This window comes from Arctopsyche grandis, chromosome 13 (genome assembly GCF_051622035.1).
Source record: "Arctopsyche grandis isolate Sample6627 chromosome 13, ASM5162203v2, whole genome shotgun sequence".
In the NCBI taxonomy this organism is placed as follows: domain Eukaryota; kingdom Metazoa; phylum Arthropoda; class Insecta; order Trichoptera; family Hydropsychidae; genus Arctopsyche; species Arctopsyche grandis.
In genome coordinates this window covers 5,280,875-5,305,478 of record NC_135367.1, presented here as the reverse complement: position 1 = coordinate 5,305,478, position 24,604 = coordinate 5,280,875, and the positions used below count along the sequence as shown (strand labels likewise).

The 24,604-nt window shown below is 32.2% G+C and overlaps 1 protein-coding gene and 1 long non-coding RNA gene across 5 annotated transcripts in view; both read left to right on the top strand.

Moving 5' to 3' along the window:
• Positions 1–14,379, top strand: part of Rok (Rho associated coiled-coil containing protein kinase) — a 34,147-nt gene extending 19,768 nt beyond the window's left edge. The window contains exons 8-13 of one of the 4 annotated variants that reach the window (XM_077444626.1): positions 7,275–7,476; positions 7,562–7,833; positions 7,914–8,218; positions 8,297–8,516; positions 9,807–9,926; positions 11,818–13,476. In XM_077444626.1, the coding sequence (XP_077300752.1) occupies positions 7,275–7,476; positions 7,562–7,833; positions 7,914–8,218; positions 8,297–8,516; positions 9,807–9,897 (1,090 nt within the window). In that variant the 3' untranslated portion in view covers positions 9,898–9,926; positions 11,818–13,476. Of the gene's footprint in view, positions 1–7,274; positions 7,477–7,561; positions 7,834–7,913; positions 8,219–8,296; positions 8,517–9,806; positions 9,936–11,817; positions 13,477–13,560 lie in introns of those variants that run through there. The other 3 variants (XM_077444625.1, XM_077444627.1, XM_077444628.1) reach the window with 3 other exon arrangements.
• The window catches only part of LOC143921372 (uncharacterized), a 28,292-nt gene extending 3,904 nt beyond the window's left edge, over positions 1–24,388 (top strand). The window contains exon 2 of the long non-coding RNA XR_013261425.1: positions 21,617–24,388. This is a non-coding gene — a long non-coding RNA (uncharacterized LOC143921372). The remainder of the gene's footprint in view (positions 1–21,616) is intronic.
• Positions 24,389–24,604: the final 216 nt, after the last annotated feature.

The window sequence follows — 24,604 nt, the reverse complement described above, 5'->3', positions numbered from 1 at the left end:
AAAGACACTAACGATTGTGCTACTTTACAAACTAATTTAAACTCATTAAACGATTGGTGTTCTTTTAATAAATTATATTTAAACATTAAGAAGTGTTCTGTTGTCAGGTTCAGTAGGTCAAATAACAAAATTATTTATAATTATCATATAAATAATGAATCATTACCATCATCATCGCTAATTAAAGATCTAGGAGTTATTTTTGACGACAAATTAACTTTTAATTCTCATATAAATTTTATCACAAAAAATGCCATCAAAACACTTGGTTTCTTAATAAGAAATAGTACTCACTTCAAAAATGTAAATACGATTAAAATTTTATACACCACTCTGGTTAGAAACCAATTAGAGTACAATTCTACCATTTGGTCTCCTTATTTAATGAAACAAATTAACATAATAGAGTCAGTGCAAATAAAGTTCATTAGATTCATCAAATTTAAATTTTTTAAAAGTCATAATCATTATGTCAGTAACATTATTATTTATAGGAAACTTAATTTGCTAAAATTATATGACAGAAGGAAAATTAACGATATTTCAGTTCTGTGTGGTCTTCTTAATGGCACTATTAAATGCTCTGACTTGGTGAGTTTAGTGTGCTTCCATGTGCCGGGTAGATCAATTAGATGTAACCATCTTTTTGATATGCCCAGGTTTACCACTAATTACTCATTGAACTCAGCTATGTTGAGACTGCACAGAGTTGGAAACGAATTGTCCATGGTCGATTTATTCATTGTTAGTAAATATAACATGAAATCTATTTTATTTAAATATTTTTTTAATATAATGTAATTTATTTTGTAGTATATGAATGTATGTGTATTTTTCTTTTATATTTCATTTTAATTTTTTTTTTCTTTTTCTTTCTCTATTTCCCACATGTAAAATGGTCAATTTTTTCTTGACCGTAAAATAAAATAAAATAAATAGATAAAAAAAAAACATTTATAAATATGTATAACGAATTATGTTTACATCTATAACTGTCATCCAGCGCTCATCTGTTCATCTAATGTATAATTTCTTTAATAATATTTTATACGTATAAAATATTACAAAGACCTTACAAGAAATTATATATTTTCAAATATTTGGACCGAATGAACGAACTCATTCAAAACGTTTTTTTTTTACTATGAGTGGCAGTTTTATTGCCTAAAGAGAAATAATACCGCGCCTCGTAGGCTAGGCTACAGATGCTCTGCAAGTCGTTTTGATAAAAGAGTTCTCAAAACGACTTTTGACAACTGTTTCTCGAACTACTTTTTTTCTTGATTGTTTTACATGACATGTTATACATACATACATATGTAAGGTTTTTCAACGGGTTTTTGCGGTATCATAAATTCATGGCCCTCAAATTTGGTTTAAAATAATGCAATGACGTAAATGATTTTATACCCTTTATCCTTTTATTAAATTCAAATTATTCTGAAATGATTTTCATCGTTTTTTCAAAACCTCTCCGATAAAATAAACGTTTTTTATTCCAAAAAAAATGGCAAAGTTTCAAAGCGATCGGAAAAGTTTTAGGAGGTTTGTCCAAAACTAAGATAAACCTTGTAATTTTCAAATGTTATAATTAGCATGGAAATAATTTTTTCAATGTATGTATGTGTTGTATGAATGCATGTACATACATACATATGTACATATCTTATTTTGAAAATTTTCAATTTAATATTTATTTTCATTATTCATCAATGAAAAGTAAATCAAAAAACTTTATTAATACTATGATTTGATGAATATACTAAATACTGGCGATTCTAGAATTGATTTAATGTTGAGAGTTACAAATTTTACACGTTTTGGATTTTCGTAAGATTAAAAATAAGCACCAATCACACGGTTGATCCCATATTTTATAAGATCATCGAAAGCCGATGCAATTCGCGCTATTATATAAGTATTTTTATTTTTATTTTTGAACATCAAATTTGTACGAATATTTTTTACGTAAATTTGTACGAATATCGACACAAATTAAAAATCATGCGATGTTTCTTTTATTTGAATTTCATCATTGAATATCAAAGAAAAATACTACATATATATACAAAACGTGTTTAAATTATTGTCTAGCCTTCAAGAGTTTTTTATAACTTTCTATTGTAGGAGATATTTATATATAAGAGTAGCTCTTGTGCCTGATAAGGGAGCTACGATTCTATTATAAATTCTTAAAATCTATTATAATATTTTTTATATAAAAATTACATTAAAATTTTTCAGTGCAAGTTTTTTTTGAAAAAGTATTTAATTTGTTTTACTTGTTCTGTTTGGTTAACAATACAGCGCAATTCAGAAGGGAGATTATTATAGTTATTTATGGCTTGGAAAATATAATGGTTTTGCATTTGTGTTGTTTTAAAATTTGGTGTGATAAATTGGTTTCCATTTCTCATTAGTTTATAAAATTCTTGATATTCTTTGTTATTTTTTTCTTTACACATTTTTATAATGGAAGCTTGCTTAAATATGTCATCGATATTTGGTACTGGAAATAGTTTAAAAAGCGATTTTGTCGAGAAAGTAGAGTTTTTTTTAAGTATTACTTTTATAATAATTTTTTGCGAAACTTTTACTGAATTTAGATTGCTTTTGTAGGATCCTCCCCAACTTATAATTCCATAGATAAGCAGAGAGTGGACAAGGGCATAATACACATTTTTTATTATTTTCACATTTAAAATATTTCTTAACCTAACAAATATATATATACATTTCCTTATTCTCTTTACTAGCTCTGTAATATGGCTTGTCCATTTCATGTTTTGATCAATGATAACACCGAGATATTTAATTTCAGAAGAAGAGTTGATTACAGTACAAACAGGATCATGTAGTTTACAGTTTACATAGTCACATTTTTCATCATGGATTGTAATATTAACTTTTTCTATAGGTATTTTTTGTAATGAGAATAATATATATGTTGTTTTTTTTGCATTAAGTGTAAGTAGGTTATTATCAAACCATGATTTCAAAGTATTAATATCTTCATTTGCAAGTTTGTTAACTATTTCCCAAGTTTGGCCTTTTACTAATAATACAGTATCATCTGCATAAGAGATTAAATCACCCTTTATTTTCTGTTGGAAAATGTCATTTACATATATTAGAAAAAGTAATGGTCCGAGGACCGTGCCTTGAGGAATGCCAAATATACTTGTAAGTGGTGTACTATATGTTTGATTTAATTTTACAATTTGAGGTCTGTCTGTTAAATAGCTTTCTATCCATTTAAGGGCTATGAGGTCAATGCCATTTTCTTTTAATTTTAATACAAGTTTTTTATGGGAAATGCTGTCAAATGCTTTTTTTAAGTCAATGAAAATTCCTATACATTTATTTGATTTGTCTAAGGTACTCTGGATAATACATGAAATTTTTGCAATGGCATGTTGGGTACTTTTTCCCTCTGTGAATCCGAATTGATTTTCATTTATGATCGAGTTATTTTTTATAAACAGAGTTAGTCTTTTTTTAGCAATTTTTTCAAAAATTTTCGATATATTTGATAAGAGTGAAATAGGTCTATAATTAGAAATATCCTCTGGGTTACCAGATTTATATACTGGAATAATTATGGTTTTTTTATATGTGTTCGGGAAAATTCCCGTTTTAAAGCTATTGTTTATAATATGAGAGATTGGTGTAGAAACGTAATTTTTAATTATTTTTAGTGTTTTTACGGAGAGACCATCAAAACCCGAAGCAGAGCCACCTCGCATATTTGATATAATTTGTACTATTTCAGACGGATTGGTTGGTTCGAAGAGATCTAGTTTAGTTTCTATGTTCGCAGTTTTTTCAATATAATTTTTTATTTTTTACAGTAATTTTATCAGCTAGATTCTTTCCAACATTTGCAAAGAAATCGTTAAAAGCGTTTGCTCCTTTTTTGGGTTCCTCAGTACAGTTTATTATATTTTTGTTTTGTATTATATTTTTTATGGTATTACTTTTAGTTTTCTGTTTATTTTCCAGAATTTCATTGATTATTATCCAAACTTTCTTACTGTCGTTTTCAGAATTATCAAGTTTGTTTTTATAATATTTTTCTTTAGTATTTTTTATGAGAGAAACTAATTTATTTTTGTATCTTCTAAAATGATTAATTAATTTTATATCTAGTGGTTTTTTTTTTGTTTCTTTGTAAAGCCTTTCTTTATGTCTTATAGATACCACTAGTCCATGTGTTATCCACGGTTTGATTTTACGAAATTTTGCTGAGTTTCTTATTTGAATAATTTTTTTCGAGTCATTAATATACTTTGTTAATCTATTTTCAAATATTTCACAGCACTCGTTAACGTTATCATTTTGGAGAATATCTAACCAAAGTTCAGATGACAATTTATTTATCAAAGATACATTATTAATAACAGATATTTCATTATTAGTATTAGCAGTTTGTTTGTAATGTTGATTTATCGTCTGAGGTGTCATTGAAATATAATGTAGCATAATCATGTAATGGTCGGTAATTGAAGTTTTTATAATTCCCGAGTTTATATTATTTATATCTTTTATATTTGTGAAAATATGATCGATGCACGATGGACGTTGCCCATTTATGTTTCTAGTGTAAGAGTAAATACATGGTACAAAATTTAATTCCGCCATCATGTTTAGGTAGTTATCTTTGTTCATCGATGTGTAATCGTGCGATATATTTAAATTTATGTCACCTAAAATTATTGCATTTGCGTTTTTAAATTTTAATAATATTTGTCTTAGTTCTTCTATAAACAAACAGACAGTAGATGATTGCGTTCTATATATAGGGATAATATCAATTTTTTTGTTATAATACTTAATTTGTATATGTAGGCAGTTTGTTCCATTTATATGAATTTCTTCCTCGCATAATATGTCACAATTATTTAATATGAACATAGCAATCCCACTGTTTTTATTTATACGGTTAGTAGTTGATACATAAGTATATCCCGGTATATAGTACGTCACTTCACTATTTGAATACTATGCATGCCGGCTTCTTAAGATTGTTATTAATTGTTGTTAAAAATTCATCTATGTTCCGTTCTATGCTTCTAATGTTCATATGTAGAATTAAAGGACTGCAGTTGATGTCGTTTTGTTGGATACAGTAATCTTTGTAGCTGTTATATATTTTTTCTACAATCATATTTTTTTTATCTAGTTCATTATATATGAAATCCGTCATTTTTTATTTGCAGTCAATTCTGACACTTGATAGTATACCCGCTCACATCGACCAAAACCAACCATCGTCATAACCGTCAGAATGGCAACAATACTACAATAACTAATTGATTTGCAAATGGTTATCAACCTTTGAAAAATTGATTTGACTAAATGTAAAATTTTAGATGATTGTTTCACTGGATATTTATTAGATCTCGTTCCGAGTATATAGCTGTGATCGGTGAGGTGTTGTTCTTCCGTACTAAGATTTTTGAGTGTTTCACCCAAACATATAAAAAATGTTTTTCCTTAGCCAGGGCCTTCACCTTTGTAAGTAGCATTTTGTTCGAAACGGTCAGGTGGTCATTTACAAAAATCCTTTTGTCATCGGAATAACCGAGATCCTTAGATGAAAGTGACTTTAAACGCCGTGCTGCTAGCATAAATTCTTCTTTAAGATGATAGTTATGAAAAGAGGCGACAATCGGTTTAGAATTATTATTAATACGGGAAGGAACCCGCGCAACAAAGTTAATTTGATTAGGGGTTATGGGATAATTAATTTTCTTGCTCAGATTAACAATGGTGTCAATCAGATTTTCACTTTTAAAGAGTGGTACCCCTTTGATTTCAATATTATTTCTTCTTGACCATTGTTCCTTCTCATTTAATTGCTGTTCAAGGTGATCAATCTTGTTATGGATAGTTGCTGTCTCAAGGTTTGTCTTTTCTAGAGTATCTAACCTAGACTCTGGTTTATGTATCTTCTGTGTAAAATCATTTATTAAGGAATGGGCCATCTCCAAAGAGTTCTTCAAATCAGAAACATCAGATTTCAGGGATTTGATGTCATCCGACATTGATCTGAGAGGGGCTAAGTCCATCTTGATGCCTTGTATTTCAGCCAACAGAAGATCCATCGATACTGGGGTTGGGGAGCTCGACGCTGGGACGCTTCCGGGAGGGGCTGGAATAAAGCCCGTCTTGCATGAAGCACATTTCCACTGGAGCTGACGATCCCCTCCGAGTTTATTATATCCCGCTTTGGTAATACCAGAACAAGGAAAATCAAATTTCAATTTACAGCCACTACATAGAACACCGTCTAAGCCTTCAGAATTACAACGCGCACACTTAAACATGGTGATATTGTGATAAAGCTAATATTCGATAAATAAAATAGAATTTGTAATTAATGGTTAAGAAACACTGGATTGATTGATTATAAACGAGAGGGCACGTACGCTCATTAGCAAGTCCCGATGAATCCCGATGAAATGGTCAGTCTATTGTTCCGAAAAACGAGCGAGAATGAAGCTCTGATTCAGGTAGCTACCTTTTTTTTTGTCGAAGGGATCCGTAACGGAATGCGAACACAAATTATACAAAACTTAATCTATACTACATACATACATAGATAAAGTAAATATAAATAAAATGTCATCTTACAATTATTTTTTGTGAAAAGGTGCTACACATGTATTTATAAAAGTACGTTTAATATAAAATTCCAGCAAATGTAATATAATATAGCGAAAAAAATTAATAGTATGATTCGTGTTGTTACGAAAAATTGGTAAAACTGAAACGAAAAATAAAGCGGTATAAAGCATATGTATGTAGGTAGAATATTTGTCAGTGCATCGGAAATTCCTATAACGGAGACGGTCGCGGTCGTTCCTTGCAAAACGCAAAGTTTACGTAAGCTTGGCGACCACTTCACCAGCAGGCCGAGTCGGCAGTCGCCCAGGCGCCCGGGTCGCCCAGTCGCCGTCGCCCAGTCGACGATCGCCCAGTGCGATGGGCGCCCAATTGACGCAGGGCCCAATTGACGCAGTGCCCGCCAGTTTCGTCGTCCAGTTGTCGCATTGGCGAGTAACACTGGTCGACCGATCGTCCTGGGCGCCCAATTGTCCGTGTCCCCTTATCTTATCTTAGCTTAACTTATCAGGCACAAGAGCTACTCTTATCTGATAAGGAATACATATCCAACTTTGAAATAAACATTATATCCTGTAAATATATGTATATGAATAAAAAAAAAATATATATATATATATATATATTAATTTATTTATTTTTTGCAGAAAAGACATGAATAATACTGGCAAAACAAAAACAAGTAAAGTTTCAGCTCGAAAAGATAAGGATTATAGAAAATTACAACAAGAACTTACAAGAGAAAAAGAAAAGTACGATCAAATGGTTGCCAAACAACATAGAGAATTGCAAGAATTACAGCAGTCACTTTCGGAGGAATCTCAAGGAAAATTGAGACTTCAAATGGAGGTGTTTATTCAATTCCATCATCGTTTCGATGTTTGTTTTATTTAATGCTATTTTTAATTTATGATTCGTTATTTTTCTTTCGTAGATTGATGGTAAAGATGCCGAGATAGAACAGCTGAAAGAGAAAATAGTCGCTTTATGCAGTGAAACAGTGTCGCAATCGTCGGCCGACGCTGATGCAGAAGACGGCGGACAGGAATCGACCTTGGAAGGGTGGCTTAACGTTCCATTTAAACAAAATATACGCCGCCACGGTTGGAAAAAGCAATATGTCGTAGTTAGTTCTAGGAAAATAATTTTTTACAATTCTGAAAGTGACAAACAGAATACTGATCCTGCATTAATATTAGACTTGAAGTAAGTTCATGTTTTGCTATGTTTAATGTATATTATTTTTATACTATCCGATGCTGATTTTTTATCGTCTTTTTCAACAGTAAAGTATTCCATGTTCGATCTGTGACGCAAGGCGACGTCATACGCGCCGACGCTAAAGATATCCCGAGGATATTTCAGCTGTTGTACGGCGGCGAAGGAGAAGCGCGTCGTCCTGGGGAAACCGGCGAAGCCAATGCACAGGGCAACGATAATTTAATATCCGATGCCGACGAAAAACCCGGCACTATATCTCGCAAGGGCCACGATTTCCTTCAGATCACGTACCACATGCCGACGACCTGCGAAGTGTGTACCAAACCTTTGTGGAACATGTTCAGACCGCCACCCGCTTTAGAATGTAAAAGTAAGTAATTGCACCGTACGATTGAGTGTGAAGTGTGAAAACTCAATTAGTCAACGGTTATTGTGAACTTTTTTACAGGGTGCCATATTAAAGTGCATGCCGAGCATTTGGATAGGCGCGGAGAAGAGTCGATAGCTCCGTGCAAGTTGAACTACGATCCGACCTTCGCACGAGAGCTGCTCATATTAGCCGATACGCCCGACGAGCAGAGGAATTGGGTTATCAGGCTTTCGAGGAAGGTGCAAAAGTTCGGGTACAAAGCTCAAGCGTCGCACGACAACGCTAAAGTCTCACCGAGGTATTGAATTTTTTTTTAATCTGCCTGTTTGCTTTTTATTAATTATCTGTCTTCAAACACAGCACGATATAAAATAACTAAATAAAAAATTTTAACACTGCTTGCGGCTTACTATGAATCACTTCTGTATTCAAACTAACAAATTTTATCTTTATACATATCCACTATCTCTTTTAGCTGTGTTTTTTTTCAATTTTCTGTCTTACATATGTATCATGTTCGGAATGTAGAATTGATTTTAGTCTCACAGAAAACTTGTAATAACAAATAAGCACTCATATTTATTTTTAGATATTTTTTCAATGCACACTTCCATATTTATTTTTCGATCGGTTATTGCATTTTTCCTGTTATTATGCATGCTATTGTATTGTGTGTATGTTTATGTTACAAAATAGCTATTTGAGTATTGTTTGTATGCCCGGTTGTATTCCGTTGAAATTATGTGCTTATTTTTAATGGGAACAATTTAAACGTCCATTTTATAAAATAAATGTTCATTTAAAAAAATATTTGTTCATTAAAAAAAGTTTTTGTACAATACAAAAAAAATTGTGTGCATGTTCTAAATGACGGAAACAGATTGCGTTAGAAACGTTTGATCATTGAAAAAAATATTTACTACTTAAAAAGTGGATGTTTGCTACTTGAATGTGTATTACAATGACCAAAATACGAACCGACAACGACCAACGCTTATCTCTACTGGATTCTTTCTTTTTTACTCTTCGGTTTGCGACCTACGACCTTGGCTTCGACTCTACGACCTGACATCATTCATATTCATAAGTAATACGTAAAACAAAAGTAAAAAAAAAAATTGACACTTGTCAATAGCGGAAGAGTGCAACGTTGCCACTTTTTGTATGTATTCAAATGCTAAAATCTATTTTTTCGATTGATCGTTTCATATTTTTTATGGTCACTTTATAATGCCAAAATATTTTATTCGATGCACAATACGAGATTGTTAATGCACCGAAAATAATGCAAATTTTTAATGCACAAACATTTTTTTTAAGATACAAAGTATTTTTTTTTAATTGCACTTGTTTAATTTGTAAAAACGATTGAAAATAAATAAAAATCGCCAAACCAATGAATTTGTTCAAGCTAATTTTTTTTTGTGGTTATAAAATTATCAACAAAGGTGTCGGAAATATCAAGTGGATTCATGTAATCATTTTTCGAGTGTTTCATGTTATCTAATGTTGATATAAGTTAGTTGTATATATATTTTTTATTTATTTAAAATGATATTTAATGATCAACTAAAATGCAATCTAACAGAGAATCCACGAGATCTTCCCTGAAAGCTTATATGAACATAACTCAGCGGGCAGCCACTCTACCTGCAAATGCCTCTCTTGTTAACAAATGACCCTGGAAACACCATCGTGTCAGTCCGAAGTAACGAAAGTAGTTTTTTTCTTCTATTTATAATCAATATCTTTTAATATATATATATATTGTATTTGTTGTACCTAGTGGGGTATGGAAATATTTTGCATATGACAATTTTCTTAACTTTGTATTGAAATTTGTTTCAAATATCACTGAATATTCGAATATTTCTTTTGTTGTATTATATTCCATGTATTTTGTTTTAACATACGACATATTTACATAGTTGTTAGTGAAGAATTGATTTTCTTTCCATTAGATTTACTTTTTATTGAATCTCATATACATACTCATATTCATCCTAATCCCTTATGATTTTCTATTGATTGATCGTATACATCGATATATTTTCATTGTCTAGTCTATTTAAATAATTATATATATATTTACTAGTGAGGCTATTATTAAATATACATAATACTATTCTGTCATATTTAGTGAAATAAGAACTTTGGTACGAATGAATGTCATTTTACAAATTTTTAAAACGAGCTCACTTTTATTCAATAATAGGATATTTAACTTTGGATTTGGCAAGTAGCTCCTCCTGTTTGCTCAAGTAGTCAATATACAATATATATAATACATAATGGGGACTAAAGCAATTAGAAAATCGAATTATACATACATTATGTGACTGTATAGATAAATTTCTTATTTTACATTTTTCTACATTTTATTACTATTCTGTGTCGCTTAAATTGTTTTTGTTTTGGTTTGGCTGTGCTTATGGAAATATTTTATATCTAGTTTAATTGAGAATAAATAACTTTTGTTTGGACTTTCTTTCGAAAGACGAATGTTTATTATTTTTCTTATAATTCTTTTGTTGCCAAAGGTGATGGTGGAAATATGAATGTAATGTAAGCATATGTTGCATATTCATACGATTTATTTGACTCTGTGTTGCTGATATTTATGGTTGTGGCTATTTGCAGGTACTATATTTGCGAATTATTGGCTATTTGCAGGTACTATATCTGCAAATTATTGGCTATTTGCAGGTACTATATCTGCGACAGGCGCAAAGCTTTCTGCGCATGCGCGTGAACTGTCACTGTCAGCGTGTTTACTGCTACATGCCAATATATATGCCAATAATTCGCATATATATTGTTCCTGCAAATAGCCAATAATTTGTAGATATAGTACCTGCAAATAGCCACAACCGATATTTATATCACTGGTGGTGTTGGCGTAACTAATTTCCGGTTGAAAAATTACAACTCGCTCTGTTCATAGTTTTTGGTGTGAAACTTAATATGCATTTTAATATATATTTTTTTAACAATCATATATACTTAATACTTTTTAAAATGTAGCGTTTAGTGTAATAATAAATATTTTTATATGATTAATTGTATGAAATTCGCTATAAATTTGAAACTAATGACATACATACATAAACATGTGTAATTTGGACATCATTTTCTTTACGTTGGGAATACTTTGGTAATGGATTTTATTCCTGAAAGTGATTTTTATTCCTTCAATAATTATCTTAACACATTTGTAAAATTGTATTATTCTTATTATTAATATAATTATAAATTTGAGCTTATTATATATTATATAGTGCAGCTTTGATATTTAGAACTGATCGATTCGAGTATTTTAATTTTGTTTTGGTTACACACATATTTAATAGTATAACCAAATGTGTACATATGTAAGTAAAAATTCAAATGCATATATATTATATAAAAATCAACACTGTGTTCGGATCGTAGAACATTAATATTTGCAGTATGAAATTTAAATTCATATTTATATCAAAATATGTACAATAAATAAAATTTTAAACTGCACAGTCGCTTAATAAAATGATATTATAATCTGTTTGTCGTAATTTATCGAATGAATCACTTTTGCATTTTAAGATAATTCATATTTTCAGAATAAACTATTAAAACATGGATCCGAGACATTCATAACACATAGAAAATTGAAGAATTCGCTCAAGATACTGTAGGTGTGGCTTATCATACATATTTTTGTTTTATAATTCTTTTTATATTTATTAAGAAAATACTCTTACATATCTTAAAAAGAAACAAATTATAAAAAAAAAGACAAAATGTAAAATTTATCACTTCTGTTCTTGTTTGTATTGTAAAGACGATATATACAATATATATATACCTGATGTAGTAGTAACGTTTACGCTCCGGATTTGATTAACGACGTGTAAATAAGCTCATGTGTATTAAAATGCCTTCAGATAAACGAGGAGGCTAACTTACTACATAACTAGCAGGGTCTGCCGTTTGCAGCTTCATTTCTAACTGATTAGTGTTTAAAATAGGTTGCCAGTGTTCCAACTTATTACAACAGATGATCCTTATTATAGTAGACTGGTGCTACTTTAAGTCTACCCATTTTAGTCTATAGTATTTATATAATATACATATATTTTTTGTTATTGTATGTTGTTGGCTACGAGTACAGCTATTGGATATTTTTTCTTTTACATTCCTTCTTCTGAACATTTATAGCAAACCCTATTTTTGAGACATCCTATATATATGTATATAGTATATTTATACATATATACGAATTAAATGTTTTGTGTAATTTTTTTTCGTGCATTTCTCATATTTATGATTTATAGCTTATTTTAGTGTTTCAAATAATATTGCCAAAAATAGATATTATGCTTAACGAATGTGTCAGTTCATTTTTTATATGACGCTAACAAGTATGTGGCCATTTTAATTATTGTGATGTGGAGAGCTTCTTCATCTGTATTTACTCGAGAAGCAACAAGCAATGAAGCTTCCTAGAATTTATTTTATAAGATTTTTCCTTCTCTTATTATTCTTTGATTTTTTTTTTGTTGTTGATGAATAGCGGTGTTTGAAAGATGATTATATATTGATGATATATATTTTTTAAATGCCAATGACATGCCAAGAATTATTTTAATAGATTTATTACTTAATAATTTGACCGCTGTAAAATTGTGAGACATCGAGTATACGCGACTTTTTAAAATTGTGTTTTTTTTTCTTTTCTTCGAATACTCTTTGTAGCAGTTAGTTGGCACGCAATAAATTGCTTTAAGAAAACGTTTTAGTCATACGTGTCTGCCATTTGTTCGCATTGTTGATTGCCAGATTATTTGGTATTTATCTAATTGAGTCTCAATTTTTACATTGACGATTTCATAGTGCCTTACAGTGTTGTGAAGTTTTCATCTTGATTTTTTGTAACGATGAAAAAAAGTAACATCAAATTTCGGCGTTTTGTCGACAATGAAATAAACCTCATTTTTTGTACAATAATTATATTTAACTTGTTCCTTCCAATTTGTACTTCATCGCTGTGTTACTTACAGGAGAACACCTCCTGTGATAATCCTATTAAAACCTTTAAGTGTATTCTATTTCGATCTCCATGATCCGATGTTTTATAATAGATGCTTAGGTAAAAACTAAATTTTGAAATATTATTTTATTAATTTTACATTTTGTATATTGTATAAATTTAAAAATAATGATGGAACTGTATTTTAGTTTTAGACGAAAGGTATGTAAACATTAATAAATAACAAGTTAAAAACTATCGTCTTTGTTTCTTCATGATTTTCATCCCCTCATCTATACATTATTTCTATTATTATCTATTTAATTATTTACAGTTTTTTACTATTGTGACACAAAGGAAGAATCTAATACCCTACAATGGTTTGCATAAGAATAAAACAAAAGCAAAGGCAGAAAAATATGATAATAAACAAAAGAAAAATATTTGCTACTTAAAAAGTGGGACACGGACAATTGGGCGCCCAGGACGATCGGTCGACCAGTGTTACTCGCCACTGCGACAACTGGACGACGAGACTGGCGGGCACTGCGGGGACGCGACAATTGGTGCAAGTCCAAAATGTTCAACGACAAAATGTACCCGAAAATTAGTGCACTGACAAAATGTACCCGCGACAAAATGTAAACGGAAAAAATGTTCAAGCGACAAAATGTTCAAAAATCCTAAATTATCCTATTTTAATGGCAAAAGTAACTTTTTATTGTATTATATTTATCGATGTATATGGTACTTTTTATCGTGTAGATCGCGGATGTTATTAAATTATTATAAATTAAAGGTGTTCTCAACCGTACCAACATATTCTTATTTAAATTGAACAATTACATTTTAAGCGAATGTCATTGTGACTCATTGAATATCATTTTAAGATGTCATTGAATTAGTATAAATGTCAGGGGTTTTCAACCGTATCCAATATTTTTTTATTTAAATTGAAAAAAAAAACTTTCTAAGCGTATGAACTGCAGATTACATTGCAATAGTTTATATGGCAGGGCTTATCAACCGTCTCCAAAATTTACTTTATTTCAAATGAATAATTTACTTTTTATCGTACACATCGCGGGCGTTATTAAATTAGTATAAATGACAGGGGTTCTCAAACGTATCCAATATTTACGTATTTAAATTGAAAAAAAAAACTTTCCGAGCGTATGAACTGCAGATTACATTGCATCAGTTTGTATAACAGGGCTTCTCAACCGTCTCCAAAATTTACTTTATTTCAAATGAATAATTTACTTTTTATCGTACACATCGCGGGCGTTATTAAATTAGTATAAATGACAGGGGTGCTCAACCGTATCCAATATTTACGTATTTAAATTGAAAAAAAAACTTTCTAAGCGTATGCACTGCAGATTACATTAGATTAGTTTATATGGCAGGGCTTCTCAACCGTCTCCAAAATTTTCTTTATTTCAAATGAATAATTTAGTTTTTAAGCGTATGTCATTGAATTAGTTTAACACCCTCACAGAGGTGCGAAGACCTCTGTGAGGGACAGTACATATAAGATAATTATAAATTTTAGAGTTAAGTAATTAAGAAGTATTTTTAAAATTAGCTTGATAGCTAAGATAATATATAAATAAATAAACGTTGATCGCCACGTTTTATTTTGATAAAACAGTTTCCAGCCAGCGGTCACGTGTACTTCGAGTTTTAACATTGAATGTGACCTTTACGGCGTCTCTAAATCAAATTCACATAATTTTTTTCCAAAATTTTGTTTAAAAATGCAATTATTTTATTTCTTCTGCAAATAAGTCTTCTAGTGTACATTCGCAAGCTACATATATGTAAAATGAAAGTTTTTTTTAAACTTAATATTTCATTATACAATTATAAGGCAAGAATATCAAATATTAATTTAGATAAATTTAATGTATTATTTTACAATGAAGTCTCGAATTACGACTATTAGGATTTATGATGGAGAGATTTTACTTAGTGTTTAACAAAAAACAAATGTATGAATCGGACATTGTATTGGAGAAAAAAGGAGGTATGTAAAAAAGGCAGACATTAGAAATTTACAATAGTCAACCTTTTTTTTTTGGGCAACGGGTTCCTTAGTCCCCAGCTAAAATTATTTTTACATACCTCCTTTATGTTTCACATTAATATTGCATCATTAACTAACTATTATGCGTAAGGGTTGAATACAAAATTTAATTTTGACATGTTAAATACACACGATCGATGTAAAATGCAATTAAAATGTAAATGTAAAAAAAATCACGCGCGTTGAATAGAGATGGCAAAACAATAATATATTTTGAAATTAGTTCTATGATTGACAGATGAATTGTCTACACAAATGGACGAAAATATGTAAAAAGACAAATGGGTTATAAAATTTTACTACCCTCATGTTAGAGGCTATTGAATGCATTTTTTTCTTTGCGTAAAACCCTAGGACAATAGGCAAATGGTGGGTTCGAAATCTCTTCAATGTCCTCTTCAACTTCGGTTTGTAGCATTAGAATAATAATTTTTAGCTATTCACAGTTGATAAGCTCGATCACATTTATTATAGAAAAATATACATATATCTATGTAATAAATTTATAATTTCTCTGGTATTATAAAGTTCTAATAAGGTTATCAAGTTAACAATACTTGTTCACCATCCCACCGCAAAATGCCTATGTTGAACGTGTGTTCTCATTAATTACATAAAGCTCACTGACAGATGAGCGCAATTCGCATTATATTGACACAGTGAAAAGCGTGTTATAAAAAAGTGTATGTATTATAAAATGTCGTGCATTGAACTATATATTAATTATATAAAAGGGGAAAAAGAGCTGCTCCAAAAAACGAAAACATGAAGTCGCCCAATTCAAAGAAGAGTAAAGGCGAGAGAAGAACGTATGAATTAAAATGTTAAGGTAAGGTTCTATTTGGTTTTATTAAATTGAATCGCCTATTAATCTATATTGTTTGATTTTAGATTTGGTACAGATGCATCGTTTTAAAAGATTGCACAATTTTTTATAACAAAGCTATGAATTTCGAGTGTATAAAGCTATGAAAGCTATGAGTGTTTTTTTTTTTTTGGGGGGGGAAGTCCCCTTCGGTGGTCCGACAATTATGGCAACCCTAAGATACGTACGTACATAAAAAGTAGTAATTAGTCACAGTCAATATTGTGTGCACTACAGCCCTTTACGCAAAAAACAGCTTTGTCTGTTTATTTATGAACGGCATATGTCGTTTCAAATGAGTATTTATTTCATAAACTTACCCGGAAATATTGCGGCTGTTGGTTGTAACTTTCTCGAAAACAACAAAGAGTCAAGTTTTATTGTTATTGTTAAGAAATATTTTGTTGTTATTGTTTTATTGTTATGACTAGAAATTTTAATAATATAACTTTTAAATCAAATCGCCACCCTGGCACTTTGATTGATATAAACATTGTTTTTCGAGTACAATTAAAAAATATTTTGACTAAAATTTCACATAAAATTTTGTATTCCAAATATTGTGAGCAGAATCTCGTTCTAACACTCGAATAGTAATCTGAGCACATTCAAAACTTAAAAGACGTTTAGTGAAATTTATTGGCTTTTTTATCTAAAACCACCCAAAACTTCGAAAGAAAACATTCTTTGAACTATTGACCATACACACTTGAGGATACATAAAATGAGGGAACTCAGCTTAAATGAATAGTGATCTCTAAATTCACATGTTAAAATTTGATAGTTTTTTGACATACATATGTACATGGATTTAGAATTGCTAAAAGGAAATGTTGCTGTTGACACACGAACACGGGTTTTGCAAAATCAAAGATGTTGAAGAGGATGCATTATGGAAGTTTTTATAAAATATAAGAGAATACATCATAATTTCAACAAGTGAGAATATTTATTATTATTTGATTTTTTTAATAAATATTTGAACTACCAATATTAGGATACAACTTATTTTTAGTAAGGAAAAAAGCGAGGGGGGGGGGGGTCGTAAAAATTAAACACCGACCTGGTTCTTTTTAATTTAGCACTAACAGCACCACTGATAATACCTGAGCTTCAATGAATATAGTAAAAACCTTATCTTGCAATATGCAAACCGTACTTGACCAGTTTACGAAAAATTATTTTATAGGCTTTAAAATTATGGCAAATAAGCTAGAACCACAATATTTATCAAGAAGACTATCTTTCAAGCAATGTATTATAATTTTCAACCATAATTAATTTTGTTTTTAAAGTCATTCCGTAGTCCGGTTTGGTGTTACATCGGCATTTTAGGATGGACTGTGCATATGTTAATAGACAATTAATATATCAATAATTTATATGAATATTAAAACATGGAAATGTCTACTGTCTTCTTTTTTATTATATACTGATAATGATGAATTTTTAAATAATTACATTTATTATTTATTACGTATTCACTCTTTTGTAAATCAAATTCAACTTTTTGCTAATCAAATTCACACGTTGAGAAAAAAAATGCATGGTTAAAATGAAATGATTGTAAATCGAATTTTATTTTTCAGCTTAAAATAACCTATTGTCTTCGAAGTATTGAAACGCATATGCTTCGACCAAATCTTTTTCTAGGAATCTTAACATTTTTTATGTAGTTAGGGTTGGTTAATGAATTTTGTATTTGTACAAAGAGTTTAGTTGCATTTTTGCAGTTGTACAAAGGCAGAGGAATAAAACACAAGTACCACTACCTCTGCCAATAACAAGGAGCGACATAGATGTACCTACAGAGTATCAAATAACAGGTAGCACAACTACACCGGAGCAATTTTTATTTTGGGATTCAGGCTCTGGTTCTGAAGAAAGAATTTTAATGTTCACAACGAGAAAGAATTTATAATTTTTAAAAAGTTGCCAGAGCATACTAATGGACGGTACATTCAAAACTGCTCCACCACTATTCACGCAGCTATATTCTATACATGGCACGCGACTGGAGGGCACTGACCAAAAGCCGGGGAAGGCGGTTCCCTTAATATTTTGTCTGCTTCCAGATAAAAGTGGAACCACATATAATAGACTCTTTAGTCAATTAAAAATGTATATTCAAGATTGGGAACCTAATAGGGTAATGATGGATTTCGAGAGGGCAGCCATCAATGCCGTTCAAAGCCAATGACCAAATGCGCAAGTAACGGGTTGCTTTTTCCATCTGTCCCAAAGTATCTATAGAAAAATCCAGGAATTGGGATTATCTGAATTTTACGATAATCAGGAAAATGCAATTAAATTTAAAATGGTGTTGGCTTTAGCATTTGTTCCTCCATAAAATGTAGTCGAAAGCTGGGAGGAACTCCTCCAAATTCTCAACCCATGGCTATTGGAACAAGAGCGAGAAATCCAACAAAAGGTCGATGATTTCCTCATTTATTTTGAGGTTAATTATATTGGGAAAATCATAGTGAATGTCAGACGTGAACCTCGGGTAGCAATTTAATCTGCAGTTCATACGCTCGGAAAGTTTTTTTTTTTCAATTTAAATACGTAAATATTGGATACGGTTGAGAACCCCTGTCATTTACACTAATTTAATAACGCCCGCGATGTGTACGATAAAAAGTAAATTATTCATTTGAAATAAAGAAAATTTTGGAGACGGTTGAGAAGCCCTGCCATATAAACTAATGCAATATAATCTGCAGTTCATACGCTCAGAAAGTTTTTTTTTTCAATTTAAATACGTAAAGATTGGATACGGTTGAGAACCCCTGTCATTTATACTAATTTAATATCGCCCGCGATGTGTACGATAAAAAGTAATTTATTCATTTGAAATAAAGTAAATTTTGGAGACGGTTGAGAAGCCCTGCCATATAAACTTATGCAATGTAATCTGCAGTTCATACGCTCAGAAAGTTTTTTTTTTCAATTTAAATAAGAAAATATTGGATACGGTTGAACATTTTGAACATTTTTGAACATTTTGTCGCTTGAACATTTTTTCCGTTTACATTTTGTCGCGGGTACATTTTGTCAGTGCACTAATTTTCGGGTACATTTTGTCGTTGAACATTTTGGACTTGCACCAATTGTCGTGTAATAGTACATAGATAAAGTAAATATAAATAAAATGTGCATGGTGAATTTGAAACGCATGATTTTTAATTTGTGTTGATATTCGTACAAATTTTTTTCGTACAGTTTTTGCAAGCCTATTTCACCCTTTTCATACTTATATAATAGCGCGAATTGCATCGGCTTTCGATGATCTTAAAAAATATGGGATCAACCGTGTGATTGGTACTTATTTATAATCTTACGAAAATCCAAAACGTGTAAAATTTTGTATATTCATCAAATCATAGTATTAATAAAGTTTTTTGATTTACTTTTCATTGATGAATAATGAAAATAAATATTAAATTGAAAATTTTCAAAATAACATATGTACATATGTACATATGTATGTACATTCGTACAACACACACATACATACATTGAAAAAATTATTTCCATGCTAATTATAACATTTGAAAATTACAAGGTTTATCTTAGTTTTGGACAAACCTCCTAAAACTTTTCCGATCGCTTTGAAACTTTGCCATTTTTTTTGGAATAAAAAAACGTTTATTTTATCGGAGAGATTTTGAAAAAACGATGAAAACCATTTCAGAATAATTTGAATTTAATAAAAGGATAAAGGGTATAAAATCATTTACGTCATTGCATTATTTTAAACCAAATTTGAGGGCCATGAATTTGTGATACCGCAAAAACCCGTTGAAAAACCTTACATATGTATGTATAACATGTCATGTAAAACAATCAAGAAAAAAAGTAGTTCGAGAAACAGTTGTCAAAAGTCGTTTTGAGAACTCTTTTATCAAAACGACTTGCAGAGCATCTGTAGCCTAGCCTACGAGGCGCGGTATTATTTCTCTTTAGGCAATAAAACTGCCACTCATAGTAAAAAAAAAACGTTTTGAATGAGTTCGTTCATTCGGTCCAAATATTTGAAAATATGTAATTTCTTGTAAGGTTTTTGTAATATTTTATACGTATAAAATATTATTAAAGAAATTATACATTAGATGAACAGATGAGCGCTGGATGACAGTTATAGATGTAAACATAATTCGTTATACATATGTATGTATGTTTCGAATTTACAAAAGCGAAAGATATTAATTAGTAAAAATATACCTTTTTAAATTATTGATAAACGAAATGAGCCTTAATTACTATAAACTATCATATAGATTTTAATGTGACTATAATAACACTGAGCAACAAAAACGAAAGCATTTAAATTGCAATTACCGCTCGAGTTAGTACGTTTAGATAAAAATAAAAAATATTGAAATAGAAAACCAATCCTTATAAACGAGTTGAAATAAAAAAATTGCCAAATAAATGCAAAATAGCACGGAGAAAAAATCCGTACGTAAAAAAAATATATTTTTGACTTTTAAAATTCGCTAGACAATTAATTATAAGTATTTTAAAGCAGTGCAATATCACAATCAATAGGAAAAACATCTGACTATTGATTCCAATACTCACTTTGAGCACAGCAATACTAGGTTTTGAGTTAAAGACCGCAAAAGCCAAAAAACTGTAAAAATCGCGCATTTTTTTAAACGCTCATATCTCGTAAACGATCACCAACCAGCAAAAATCAATAGCATATTCGAATTCAGTGGGTCAAAGTTAGTAAAGATTGGTTAGTCTCCGCTCTGGTAACTAAAAAACGTGATTTTTTGTGGCTCAATGTAATTTTCAACAATAACCATAGAACGGGAGATGTTTAAAATTGCTTTAAAAAGCTATTTTTTTCGAGAATTGCCTCTGCGAATCGTAAACGATGTAATAATTTAATTATGGGAAAAGCCGAAAAAAATTATTCGAGCTCCGCGAACGAATTTAAGTATGCGCTTTTTTTTCGTAAACGTATTTCATCATTGAAAAAAAATATAATCTTGAAAACTTTGAGAATCGCTACTAGAAAATATTTTGTAATTATGTATAACTAATACAGTGTTGAGAAAATTGAGAATAGAGAGTGAATTTATCCAATTGATAAAACTGAAATATAACATTTAAAAGAAAAAAAAGTGTGTCCATTTGAAAACAAACTAAAAGCACTGCGCGAAAGATTCAATCGATCATTTTTCTTTTATATTATTTTGGAGAATATGTAGGTACATATGATTTGTCATCTTACAATTATTTTTTGTGAAAAGGTGCTACACATGTATTGTAGTGTAGCACACATGTGCTACACTACAAATGTAATATAATATAGCGAAAAAAATTAATAGTATTGTTGCGTAGGGGTGGGTGGAGGATCCAAGAAAAGGCCAACGGTCGTTTCACAGCATTTATTGATGATTAAGGAGTTACACGTATTGCTAGTGTTCAATCCAGAATGAATTATATCGCCTACGTACCGCCTTATAAAGGGTAGATCTCTCAGGACGCCTAATCTGTTTACCTGTTGTATAGTCACGTATTCGGATATGTATTTCCAAGACATTGGGTCTTCCCGTACCGATTCTGAGAACTAACTAATAACGGTCATTGTTTAGCCTAAATGCACTTAGAGTCCAGATATAATCTTTGGAAGTAAGTGCATGCATTTAGTTAACCGATAACAGATATCCGTTGGTCTAAGTACAATTCGCTCAATCCACGGCGTACGTAACATTGCCTCCCTCTTAGGTCAAATCGTCCCGATTGACCAACAAATCATAACTGATAAATCTACAGTAGTTACATTTATCTCCGATATCAGTCACAGTTACATTTACAATTACAGCCGTTATCTTTACAGCTACATACAATGGAAACAATGACATTTAAATTCTACTACCGTTACCTTTACAATTGAAACAATTACATTAAACCTTCGTTAAACTTCAATTTACGACACCTTTACAATGTAAACAAAAACATTTAAAACTTCGTTACACTACGATTTACGTCACCTTTACAATGGAAACAATTACATTAAACTTTCATTACACTTCACTTTACGTCACCTTTACAATGGAAACAATTGCATTAAACTTTCATTACACTTCACTTTACGACACCTTTACAATGGAAACAATTACATTAAACTTTCGTTACACTTCACTTTACGTCACCTTTACAATGGAAACAGTTACAGTTACATTTCTACTCGCCTAAAATTAGTCATCCGATGTTCTACATTTGGAAATCATTATTTGTTAGCTCTTCGGTCCAAAATTTCTCACGTGTTTGGTCCATGTTGCTCGTATCACCAAAGTCCAAATTTGCTATGGCAGCCCCGTATTCCTGTCATGTGGCCCAGCATCCTGCTGCAGACCAACGTTCAACCCAGAACGTGCTCCAAAGCCATGTCCCACAAGAATCGCTCCCATCCTCACAAAAGTGACTTGGTCCATGTCTCTCGTGTCACCATCGTCCAAATTTGCTACGGTGGCCCAGTGTTCCTATGTCATGTGGCCCAGCATCCTGCTGCAGACCAACGTTTAACCCAGAACGTGCTCCAAAGCCATGTCCCACAAGAATCGCCACCATCCTCACAAAAATGACGGTTGACCCTGGAAAATGTGCACCCCGCAGTCTGCCACTCTGTTGGTGGTGCTTCTTTTCCGTTCCCTTGACCCTGGAAAATGTGCACACCTCAGTCTGCCACTCTGCTGGTTGTGTTTCTTTTCCGTTCCATTGACCTTGGTAAATGTGCACCCAACAGTCTGCCACTCTGTTGAATGTGCTTCTTTTCCGTTCCATTGACCCAACTGAAATCCATTTCTTTCTGATGTATTTTCCCGTTACATCTGCGAGATGATCTAAACACTGCTGCAACTGTCCATGTATTTTTTCAGGTACTCGTGTTTCCACTAGTTTCCAACTAGATTTTTTTTCGATGTTGACGTATATCAATTGTTCCGCTCTCTCTCGTTGAAGTCGTGATCTGGCGTTTCTTCGGTTTCAAATGCCAAGGTTGATCCAAGTCGCTCGTTTCCCCAACGTCCAAATTTGTTGCGGTGGCCCCGTCTTCCTGTCATTTGGCCCAGCATCCTGCTGCAGACCAACGTTCCACCCAGAACGTGCTTCCGTTGCCATTCCCTCTGAAGCGGTGCCTCTATCCTCCCAAAAGTGACTTGATTGACTCCACCGACTGACCAACCAACATTTATCCAATCTGATAGATGTGCCTCTCTGCTGTTGCATGGTTCCGATTGAATTCCATTTCAATCCGTTTACTTTCCGACTCTTCCAATTAGACTCGACTAGTTTCCAATTAGATTTTTTTTTTCAGTTCGTTGACATCTGCCCTCAACAAACAGTTGAAGGGAATAGTGGCTTGTAATCGACATCTCTCAGTTGTAGTCGATCTCCGCTCCTCTTCTGACGACGACGCCCTCCCGTGGATCGACGCCACCTACAGCCGCTAATTCCTGCCACCCGCGGTGAATTGGCGAACCGCCCTCGTTCCGGTCCCCCCCTGGACCACTCTGCAACTGCCGGATGCCGCTCTCCGATGCTGCCCTTGACAACGCCTCAAGTTGTCCTCTCCCGGCAGCACCTGCACGAAACCTCCCGTTTCGCAACCTCCCTCCGTCATCCCGATGAATTCTTGCTCCTCCCCATTCCTGATCTCCACTCCTCTTCTGACGACGATGCTTTCCCGTGGATCGTCGTCACCTACAGTCGCTAATTATTGCTACTTGCGGCGAATTGGCGAACTGCCCTCGTCTCGGTCGCCCTTTGGATGACTCTGCAATTGCCGGATGCTGCTCCTCGATGTTGCCCTTGACAGCGCCCCAAGTTGTCCTCTCCCGGCAGCACTTGTACGAAACCTTCCGTTTCGTAACCTCCTTCCGTCATCCCGATGACTTCTTGGCGGCCGCCGCCGATAATGTCAAAGTCGAGTTGCAGTGATAACTGCAATTCAACAACCGAATATGTGATGACCGATTCTGTGTGTTGCAGTGAAAACTGCATTTTTTTGTTTCGTGTCTCCATGGCTCGAACTCTCTCCTACAGCTCCCGAGGATGGCTTCGCTGTAGCTTCTCTTCCTTCGCTGGTGACTTTGTTCCACGGCCCATCTTGGATCCCACTTCTGACGACCAGTTTTTGCGTACGGGGTGGGTGGAGGATCCAAGTAAAAGGCCAATAGTCGTTTCACAGCATTTATTGATGATTAAGGAGTTACACGTATTGCTAGTGTTCAATCCAGAATGAATTATATCGCCTACGTACCGCCTTATAAAGGGTAGATCTCTCAGGACGCCTAATCTGTTTACCTGTTGTATAGTCACGTATTCGGATATGTATTTCCAAGACATTGGGTCTTCCCGTACCGATTCTGAGAACTAACTAATAACGGTCATTGTTTAGCCTAAATG